The sequence below is a fragment of the Balaenoptera musculus genome, chromosome 4 (genome assembly GCF_009873245.2).
Source record: "Balaenoptera musculus isolate JJ_BM4_2016_0621 chromosome 4, mBalMus1.pri.v3, whole genome shotgun sequence".
Taxonomy (NCBI): Eukaryota; Metazoa; Chordata; class Mammalia; order Artiodactyla; family Balaenopteridae; genus Balaenoptera; species Balaenoptera musculus.
The window spans coordinates 78145383-78157242 of NC_045788.1; the positions used below are offsets into that span (position 1 = coordinate 78145383).

At 36.7% G+C, this 11860-nt stretch overlaps 1 protein-coding gene across 10 annotated transcripts in view; it reads right to left on the reverse strand.

Annotated features, from left to right (window-relative positions):
• Positions 1 to 11360, reverse strand: part of STXBP5L (syntaxin binding protein 5 like) — a 376785-nt gene extending 365425 nt beyond the window's left edge. For all 10 annotated transcript variants that reach the window (XM_036850880.1, XM_036850882.1, XM_036850881.1 and 7 more), the window contains exons 1-2: positions 11220 to 11360; positions 9884 to 10080 (exon numbers count right to left, since the gene is read on the reverse strand). In XM_036850880.1, coding sequence (XP_036706775.1) covers positions 9884 to 10072 — 189 coding nt within the window. In that variant the 5' untranslated portion in view covers positions 10073 to 10080; positions 11220 to 11360. The remainder of the gene's footprint in view (positions 1 to 9883; positions 10081 to 11219) is intronic.
• Positions 11361 to 11860: the final 500 nt, after the last annotated feature.

The following is an 11860-nucleotide window of genomic DNA, read 5'->3' on the forward strand; positions in this document are numbered from 1 at the left end:
ATCAACCAAAACACATTATTTCACTCATTAGAGTCAGTTGGCTGAGAATGGTTTATGTCCTAATCATTTTTAACTCTGTATAATAAATATTTTTTGAATAATAAACTTGTCAAAATATCTTCTTCTTGTATTCCTTCAGTGACTATGAATGCTCCATTTAACCAAGCCTCTCTACATGTATCACAGTAGGCCTATTATGCACTTTTTTGAAGTCTTACATTCTATTGTTTACAACTACCTTCTATAAATCTTTTAAATACAATTTCTATTTTTTTCTTTCTAAAACTTAATCACTGATTTTCTACCAGTCCTTATAAATAACTTTTAGCTTTACTTAGATAAGTAGAAATGATTCCCCGGTATGCTTAATATATTTTTTTAAATAAAAACACTTGTGTTTAACACACATCAAAAGATTAGCCTTCAAATATTAAAAAGAAGTAAGAAAAGTTATCTTCTTTTTTAAATTAAAAAAGAAAAGAATTCTTGCTATAACTAAGATCTTTTATAAAGATTATTATTTTGACAATTAAGTAGGAACAAAAACTCAATTTTCTCTGATGAAAAACTCAATTTAAAAGCTTAAAACAGGACTTCTATTGTACTTGAAACCTTTAATGGATACAGTCAAAGTTATTGCTATTAAACTAATATGTAAATGGTTCATGGAACCATAATGTAGGAAATCAATATAATCATTCTATCATTACAAGTAAACTATGAAACTTAACTATGATTTTTCACAGGCACATCTTCAAGTAAAGTCGGAAGGGGTCTACAGAAATGCACTAAACTTCAAGAGATAGGAATCTACTCTAACATTACTGATAATCCTACAGATAACCAAAGTCAGAAATCACGTAAGATTTTAAATTAGTTCTATATTGAGACATACACAAAGCATGACACAGTTTGTTTTTAAGAACATAAGAACTGCCATACTAAATGAGACCAACAGCCCAATTTGCTGACAATATACTAGCACCAAAGGACCTTTGGTGAGAAAACGTAATTGTTCTCTATGGTAACCTAAAAAATTTGTAATCATACTTCCCACAAATCTATAATCCCTTACTCAAGCCTGCCCGTGCACCCTTATGCTCTCAGGATAGGCAAAGTAGAGAGCCTAGAGTACTGAATAACTTGGCTTTGGTTTTTCTAGCTCTTAAAAAATTTTTATTTTAATTCTTTTTGGTTCTTAAATTTGTTAACACCTCAATCCTAACAAGAGAGCTTAATTCTTCTGGTTTGCCTCCATTACTATTCTTAAAGATGTCTATTCGCTACTGTACATTCTAGTGACGGGAGCATGAAGTCTTTGTCAGACGCTTTATCCATAATAAGTTATCCTGCAGTGTCAACTGTACTATGTTTTATTCAACCCATTTATAAGTATAGAATGAGACAAGTCCACACATCTCAGGGAATCTTGTATAGTTCTTTTAATGAATGAAAACTGCAGAAATGTGGAACTATGATCATGGTCTTGTGCCAATCTCAGGTACAGAATCTCCCAAGTAAAATGATATGAAATTGGAAGAATATGGGACAATGAAAAACCTGAAGAAGGGATATCTAGGCAATTAATCTCCTTTCAGCTTTCCAGGGTCCTGGAAAGCTCAACTCTCCATAGTCCACGACTATGTTTCTGAGCTTACACCAGTTTATCTGGGAAGATCTGATATTATGTTTGGTATGAATATCATGATTACAAATCCATTTCCATGTAAGAAGTTACACTAGTTATCTACATGTTGTCTCTGACACCATGACCATTTATAAATTCAACTTATAAATGTTGATGAATAGTGAGTTGGCTAATTTAAGAGTTTATTCAAACTTTAGGTATTATGCCATCTGGTTCTAGTGATATATTTATTTTGTCTATTTTGTTAATTAGGTCTAGAACATCCTGTGTGTTTGTCACTGTCAGTCTAATATTTCTGAATTGTTCCCCTAAAAACATCATTTGGAAACAAAACTAAAAACTGAAATAAATTTAACTGAATCTTTCTACAATCTTCTTTTCCATATCTTTCTAAAAAATATATACCATGTTCCTAAAGTGGTGTCACTCTTTTGCTCAATGGTTTCCTTGTGTTTATGTAATATAAAATGTATTTAATAAAAGCCTTTTCCAAAAAATTGTTCAAAATATATCTAGTTTGCTCTTAATACATCACTCTATCAGATTCCTTGCTCTCATTTATTCATTCAGCAAATATTTGACTGCCTTCTATGTGGCAGGCTCTGCTCTAGGAATTAGAGATAGTTGTGAACAAAATAAAGCCCTGTCCTCATGGAGTTACATTATAATAGGAGAAGCAAAAAACCAAGCAAATAAATATATAATTTAATAATAGGTAGTTATAAGTGTTATCAAGAAAAAAATATCAGGATAAGGGTAGAGAGTAAAGGGGATGAGCAGTGGTCAATGAAGATCTCTCGGAGAAGTTAACAGTTGAACTAAGAACTGAATGATGTAAAGGGAACAAGTAATATAATTATTTGGGGGGAAAATGTTCCATGTAAAGGAAACAGCAAATGCAAAAAGCCCTGAGGCAGGAATCATGTCTGAGAAACAGTAAGAAAGCAAGTGTAGCTGGTGAAGGATAAGTAACAGAAAACAGTTGAAAATCATGTCTTGTCAGGGGCCAGATCATTTAGAGCTTTATAAGACATAACAGGACTTTTGATTTTATTTTTAAGAGAAATGAAAAGCCATTGAAGAATTCTGAGCAGGAATGACATGATATGATTTAAATTTTAAAAGGATTCTTCTACCTATTATGAGATGAGACTGTGGTGAGGACTGAGTGAAAGCAGGGGAAACCCAAAAAGGCCACAAAATAGTAGCCCAGACAAGACATGTGGTGGAAGAGACATGGTCAGATTTGAGATGTATTTTAAAGGGAGAGGCAAGAGAATAGTCTTTATCTTCTCAGAATCTCTATGTTTCCTAAGGAATTAATCATGTTGCCTTTTCTAATAAGAAAAATGAAGCAGAAAAAGTACTGGATTTGAGAATCAAAAACCAGAGCATTAAACTTATCTATGTCTCTTACCAACTTGGAGATGTAAGGATACCACTTAAATTCTCTGGTCTCAGATATCTTCTCAGTAAAAGGAAAATATTAACACTATCCTTGACTTCTTTATAGGACTGTTACGAAGGTCAAATGGGATATTTTACAGATGAAGCTTTCTAATTTTAACTTAAGCAAATTACTAGATTAACAAAAACTCTCCATTCTCTTTGTAAAACACAGATTGATACTAATGGTTCATTAAATGCTTGAAACTAGTAAACTTGTAGCTAGAATACTCACACTCTCCTGCTCCCAGACTAACTAGGTGTGGGCCAGGTAGCTATAGGGATGAACGCAAAATAAATCCAGAAAAAAAATATATACATATACACACACACACATATGTATGTTCATCTACACTCTGTATATAGGTCTGTATATATATATATATATTCATCTAGATTATACACCCATGTGTATAAACTGTCAGCTGATATATATATATGTATATATATATATAGAATTTATTTGCTTGTTGAAATATATATCTCATCTGACACTGAAGCTTCCTCCTTATTCTACTTTAAACAAACAAAAACTGAAAATTGCACGTAATGAATTTGGGATGGTTTATGGATGAGAAGTTCACACAGAACTCTAATCAGAGAACCAGTGTGCAACAAAAAAATCTTAGTCATTTACCAAGTGATTTGTAAATTGATGCATATTTAAATGTTTTCATTTAAAATAAAATGTTTAAGACATATATCATTATTAATGACTTTATGCTTTAATCACTTTTCAATTAATCAACCAACCATGTATATGCTACTTCATTCATAAAGTATATCAAGTGCCTGCTATACTGGTTCTCAATATTGACTGTGCATCAGAATCTCCTGTGGGGTCTTTTTTAAAAATGCAAGTGCCTAGGCCCCATTCCTAGAAACTCTAATTTTCTAAGACTGGGGTGGAGCTAGAAATCTTTCTTTTAGACAGAGTTAAGAACCAGTGGCCTAATAGGTAGTAAGCACCCTAACAATAATAAGAAAATAAAATATAATTGTCTCCCAGAGTTCAGAGTATGATAGTAGTGACAAAAAAATCTTTTTTAACCACAATAAGTTGCTAAATTCACACTATAGCAGATGCTATAAGCAAACAGAGAAGAGGGGGAAAAAACCCTAACTCTGCCTGGGGTGGGTAGATGAGGAAGGCAGTGGTCAGAGCTGGTTTCATACAGATGGTGTTTCAACTATAAAGTAATGAAAAGTAACTGGAATTCTCTAATTATATTAAAGCTGGAAGAGATATTCTAATCTGTAGCAATAAGCTAAGAAAAGGCATTGAGATATGAGAAAATATGGTGCTTTCAGGGAATACAATATATTTAGGGTATCAAGGAAATGAGGATGGAAAGGTAAACATGAGCCCCTTCTGAAAGGAACTATATAAAGATCAATTAAACAGTTTGAAGTTTAGTGTATAGAGCAGTGGTTTCAAATTGTGTTCACGGAATTCAAGTTTGGAAAAGGCAGTTCATTATTGCACAAACATCTGAACAACATGGGCATTCAAATGCATACATACTGAACTTAAAACAGATTGCAGTAAACCGATGCCATTAACCTGTTTTTTGCTGACCTTGAACAAAAATTGCTTCTACCATTTCTCTTTTTGAACTTCATATAGATATGTCACTGATTATAAAGGTTGTACTTTTACTTTTTTAAGGTTAGCAAATGTCCTATGACCTGTCTATGGATAATATCATACAACAAAACCAAATATAAAAAAAAGTTTTTTATTTATTGGCTGAATAATTTATTATAATTTATTTTTTTTAATGTACACCAATAAAGTACCATATTTATTTGTTTTAATAGGTGTTATTCTGCTGGGATTTTACATAAGACTTTTGTTTCTAGATCACCACTGCTCTAGGGAAACCAACATAGAATTTTTAGCAGGAAAAATGACATAATTAACATTATAATTCAGAAATAACCATTATTATAACAAAATGAATTGGAACAGGGTAAAACAAGAGGTGAGAAAATCAGTTAGGAAGTGATTTCAAGAGACCAGGCAATACAAACACATGAAAGAATACTCAACATCATTAATTAGAAAAATGCAAATAAAAACTACAATGAGGTATCACCTCACACCGGTCAGAACGGCCATCATCAAAAAATCTACAAACAATAAATGCTGGAGAGAGTGTGGAGAAAAGGGAACCCTCTTGCACTGTTGGTGGGAATGTAAGTTGATACAGCCACTATGGAGAACAGTATGGAGGTTCCTTAAAAAACTAAAAATAGAACTACCATACGACCCAGCAATCCCACTACTGGGCATATACCCTGAGAAAACCATAATTCAAAAAGAGTCATGTACCACAATGTTCATTGCAGCTCTATTTACCATAGCCAGGACATGGAAGCAACCTAAGTGTCCATCGACAGATGAATGGATAAAAAAGATGTGGCACATATATACAATGGAATATTACTCAGCCATAAAAAGAAATGAAACTGAGTTATTTGTAGTGAGGTGGATGGACCTAGAGTCTGTCATGCAGAGTGAAGTAAGTCAGAAAGAGAAAAACAAATACCATATGCTAACACATATATATGGACTCTAAAAAAAAAAAAAAAGGTCATAAAGAACCTAGAGGCAGGACGAAATAAAGACGCAGACCTACTAGAGAATGGACTTGAGGACACGGGGAGGGGGAAGGGTAAGCTGGGACAAAATGAGAGAGTGGCATGGACATATATACACTACCAAATGTAAAATTGATAGCTAGTGGGAAGCAGCCACATAGCTCAGGGAGATCAGCTCCGTGCTTTGTGACCACCTAGAGGGATGGGATAAGGAGGGTGGGAGGGAGGGAGACGCAAGAGGGAAGAGATATGGGGATATATGTATATGTACAGCTGATTCACTTTGTTATACAGCAGAAACTAACACACCATTAAGCAATTATACTCCAATAAAGATGTTAAAAAAAAAAAATGGGCACAGGTTCGTGGTGCCCCCAAACAATTACAATAATAACATCAAAGATCACGAATCACAGATCACAACAAATATAATAATAATGAAGAAGTTTGAATTATTGTGAGAATTACCTAAACGTGACACAAAGACATGGAATGAGCAAATGTTGTTGGAAAAATTGTTCCAATAGAATTACTTGACGCAGGGTTGCCACAAACCTTCAATTTGTAAAAAGCACAGTATCTGCAAAGCGCAATTAAGCAAAGCACAATAAAATGAGCTATGCCTGTATACGTTATGCTTTATACATTGCAGTATTCAAGGCTCAAATTGTCCCAAATTTGGTCAATGTGAACTCCTTGAAGTTGACCCCTGTACCCACACAATCCCAGTGGTATTGATAGCATTCCCGCTTTCTGGCATAGCAAGAGGTATCAAGCTCATCTGGTACATTTCCTGCCCCAGACCTAGAATCAGCCATTCTTTTCAAGGAGCCCTTCTTCCTTTTGTTGGGAAATGGCTTTCAGAGACTATGATCAGCACTGGGGATGCTCACTTCTACCAGACTGTCATTATTTCTATGCCCTCTCAGTAAATAAAGCTAGGAAATATGTGAATTTCAGAAAGAAAACTAAATCATGCATTCATATGGATATTTCCAATTTAAGTGAAAAATTAAATCATCAATTATTATATTTGTATTCTTTTGCTTTCACACTGAAAATCTTGGTTTTAATGACATTAACATGATTGCATATTTGCTTATGCATATACATAACATATACATATATAATGTATATTATGCATAAAATAGTTTCAAAGCTACAATACTAGTATTACTACTAACAATAGAACTATCAATTGTGGGACTTCCCTGGTGGTCCAGTGGTTAGGACTCCAAGCTTTCACTTGCACAAGCTGTATGATCAAAAAAAAAAAAGGAACTATGAATTGCAACTGAATATTTCATTGTGGTTCTTTTTGTTCTTTAGGATATACCTCACCATGGAGGCCCATTAAAAGCTTGAGTTTTAATGTCATTTGAAATAATTTTTTTTTTCTGTGTGGTTTATACTATCAATTTTATATACTCCTAGGTTCATTTGTATCCATTTGTTTCAGATTTGTAGGAGTTTTTTCCTTTTTGATCCAAGTTTTTTAATTATATGAAATGTTCACATGGTTCCAAAATCAAAACTATAAAACAAGGTGCAGTCAGAGAAGCTTTTTAAACACTTTTTGTCCCTCCTTTTCACAATAAAGGTGTTTTTTAAGGTTATGAAATTGGACTGAATTGTTAAAGAGAACCTGATACCAGAGAGAGATTCAACAGAGTGCACTGTTAGTAACAGTTACAGGGGGAAAATTACATGTTAATGAAATAAGCCTTATTCAAATCAGTAAACATGCTATAGATCCAAAATAAATTTTACAGACACACACAAAAAAAGGAAGAGACCAGGCAAGAAAATATGGTGGAATGAACAAGTACTGGAGATGGTGAGAAGGGAATAAATTGTAAAAATACCAAGGAAATAGGATAGAATTTGACAACCAATCAAATAATAGAGAGGAAAATGGTTTTCAAAAGAGCAGATTCTTGATTTGTACTTTAATTTTGGCCATATTGAAAAGGTAGAAGTACTCAGAAGGTACCAACTGCTTAGTACTCAAAATAGAATGTTCTTTGCACATCTAATCAGTGAGTCCAAATTAATTCCCCATTTTAGTAACAGTTTTAATTTTGGAGTTTCCTTAATGCATCTTTACATATTTTATTACAGTCCAGGTAATCTAAAGTCATATAACCACTTTTTAAAATTAACTATATTCCTATCTAAAGATGTCACAGAACTTTTGCCATTTAGTGAGATTTCAATACTATTAGTGTTCAGCTCACATAGCTTTCTATCCTTACAATTTCTTTGAATATTGTTACCTAATATTTTATAACCCACTGGTTATAGTCATTCCACCAAGAACAAGGTGATTTTAAAACTTTAACAATCATATAAATATGCATTTCATTGCCTTTTCCAACTTATACATTGCCTTCACCTAATTGTCTTGTTTGATCTTCCCAACTACCCTCTTAGGTAAGAAGAGCAGAAATACTTATTACCATACTACAGATGAGAAAATCAAGTCACAAGGCAGATAAATGGCTTTCCAAAGAATATGTGGCTGACAAGTGGCAGAGCTTTAAATAAAATATAAATTTTCTGATTCCTGGGCCAGTGCTCTTCCTACCATCCCATATGTTTCTGAAGTTATACATATTTAACTTCTGTCACTTTGCATGACTGTCTTGCCTAAATAAATAGGAAGGTGATTATCTATCCCATTTTCCTCTCTTGCATTCACCCATTTCCCCTGAAATGTTTTACTTAAAACCTTCTCTACCAGTTTATACTATCAACAGTCCAATGCCATTCTGTTTCAGAAATTTATCTTTTCTATATCAAGTTTACCTCTACTAAAACTATCCTGCATTACTATCACATTAATGAACTGAGAGACTTTGGAAATTTTTTAAGATTCTTGGAATGGTAATAGTAATACATCAAAGATTAGAGAATCAGGGCCTAAGTCCCCTGCTTAGCAGTTCAAATTTGGCCTTTAGGACCCTTTCACATATTTGCCTCATGACCACTATTAAGCTCCTCCCTAATCTGACAAAATATCTATTATTTCAAAGTGAGGACAAAATTGTATACAACTTTGTATACAAAACTGTATTGTATACAAATTTCACAGGGTAGATTAGAATTAAATCTGTTTATCTAACCTAATTCTAAATAAACTTGCTTTTATGTAATCTAATTTATAATATTTTAATAATTATAGATTTGTTTTTATAATGACCCTACTGGGGTCAGAGATTAAGGGAATAATTGAAACTTATCCCATTACACATAATATGTTTACCACAAAAATAATTTTAATAATTTCAAAAAAATTTGTGTTGAATTACTGAAAAATGTAATACTTAATTTCAAAAATTTACTATTTCTTCTCATGTATTCAAACACATTTATAAAACTATATTCATCTGCATCATATGAATGACTTGGTAACTTTCTTGCTGCACATGACAGGTCAAAAGCACATTCTTAGGCTACCCCCCAAAAAGGGACAATAAAAATTATAAATCACTTGATGTCAGAAAATAAAACAATTATCTCTATATATTAAAACAATCCTTGTTTTGTAAATTCTCATCTCTCCCCATCAGAAACTCTTTCTTTTGCTTATTTATTAGAAGTTCAATATTAAAGTATAATTACCGAAAATGCTTCCTCACTAAACCAGAACACAGGCTATTTTTGAGTTCTTACAAGTATTAAGCCCATAGCATTTGTATGTTTCTTTATTAAGAATTTAAAAATCTGGGTGTGTTTTTATTCAGAATTTTAAACACTGCCATTAGATCTTTTAAAATGGACATATTCATCTAGCTCTTATCTACTTAATTCTAGCAACATCTTAATAGCTTTAATCATTTTATACTGAACAGTGAAATAAAATTAGTTTCTCTGAATAACAGCATGGGATTAACTATTTATACATAAATATTAAATTAAAAAAGTAGTCCATTAATGGGCCTTAATATTATCTTGCATAGTCTACTTTTTATGTTTGCTTATTTCCCTCTTAAACTATCATTGCTTTTTAAGTTGATGCCTGGAATATCTTAATTCAAACTGGCCTACCCACAAAATTCTCTGCACCAGACTCTCTGATACTGGCATCTCAACAATTTCCAGTCCCTAGAGTGTGTGTTTTCATTCTTTCCTCACAGCAGTAAAATAATGAAATAATAAGCTTTAAGCCAATTCAAAACTTACCTTACAAATCTGGAAATAGTCTGAAGTCAAGGTTTCCTGAATCTCCTCTCTGAGGACCCCTGCAGTCCCTCCTGGATGCATGGAACCACTTCCAGCCCCACCACCACTGTTACTGCCACTGCTGCTACTACTGCCAGGGGAAGAGGCAGTTAAGCCATCCAAAACTTTTCGGAAATTAAACTTCTTCATTTTAAGAACTGTTGAAAAATTCAAAGGAAAGGGTGACTTAACACATGGAATTATACGTGGGTAAAAGTGTTTAGCGTTTCATCAGTCATGGCAGTAGCCAGTCCCCATTTTACGAGCATTGGCTTTAAATGAGTAAAAAAAAGGAAAAAAATCAACCTTCGGTCAAATTTTAACTCTAAAAAGCATATCCTTCAAAAAGAAAAAGAAAACACAACTCCTAAAGCACCAGTATTCCCTCCTCAGACACCAAATTTTCAAGGGCTTTATCCCCAGCTGTAGCTACGCTTTATCAGCACGGGGGTAAAAATAAAAGGCAGTGTCATCATCGTCATTAGCATTATATCATCATTATTATACAATCAAACCAGAGTCCATCAGACCAAGACTCTCTTTCTTAAAGGCGGGCTTTCCTCCTAAAGGTTGAGCTCAGAGTATTTTATTTTCAGAAAAATGGTGGTGGGGGAGAGCTCGTATTTATTCTGCCACCACCTTCTGGGCTCTCCCTCATCATCTTCAACGCTCCCTTTTTCTCAACAGGAAACGCAGGGTGGTGAGGGGGCCTTTTTCTATTTCCCACCCGGAACAGCCCGTACCCCAAAACACCTGCAGGTGACCCACAGCAACAGCCGACGGGAGGGGCCAGCAGCGGCGCCGACTGCCTCCGCTTCCCCCTCCGTCTCCCTCTTCCCTGCCCGCGTCTCTGCCCCCACCCTCCTGCTCTCACCCTCCACACCACCACCACCACCACCCCCGCCCCGCTCTGCCCGCAGCCGCCGCCTCGCTAGCCCGCCCGTCCGCTCTCCCCGCAGCACGGCGGTGGCTCTTGGGGGACATGAGGCAGTGGTGACGACGGTTGTGGCCCGAGTCCCGCCACATCCCGCTGGGCAAGGAGAGCCGCCGCTCCCGCGGTCCCTCCCCGGGCCGAGCGCCTAGGCGCGGGGCTCTCGCCCGCGGGCGCGCTAACACGCAAACATCCTCACACAGACATTCGCGCGCCCAGCCGGAGCACACGGAAACACCCTCACGCAGACATACGCGCGCCGGCGCTCACGCGCACAGACACACACACACACACAGGTGTGAGGGAGCCGCGGTTGGACGGCGGCGTCGGCGTCCCAGAGGGATGACTGACTCCCGACTTAGGCACCTTCCACAGCCGCCACTATCCGCCTGCCAGCCCGGAAAGCTGAGGGTGCGGAGGGAGGCGGGCTCGCAGGCGTCTGTCCGGCCCGGCTCCGGCAGATTCTCCAGTCCCTCTGGTAGCGGCGCCCGGCGCTCTCCGAGGTCCTACCGGAGCAGGCAGTCTCCACCGCAAGCTCCGCCCTCCCGCCGTGGGAGGCAAGCCCCGCCCCCGAACCACCCCTCGCTCGCCCTCCCCTTCTCCCCTGGCTGCTAGGGGCCCGCGAAAGGGGCGGAGAGCTCCGGTACGTCAAAGGGCGGGAGTAGCCTCGGCTCCAATCCTAGGCTCCAAAGAGCCAAGTTCCGCGGTGCGAGGCGTGGAAGAAATTTGTGGATAGGTCGAAAGAAGAGCCAATGAAAGGGGGAGGGGAAAATTTAGAAAGGCAGGTGAAGTATTTGATTGACAGCGGTATTGGCCACTATGCTGGGGGGTCGTGCTTTGGGGGCTGTAATTGGCGCTACCTGTTGAAGGACGCAAGTGTGAATCAATAGAATGCCAGGAAGCGTGAGAACTTGGGCGCCTTCAAGGCTACAGGAAGGGTTTCCCTAGGTCCGAGTCTGGACAATATTGTAATTTGGGCAAGTATTTTGCAGTTTACCACCTCTGAG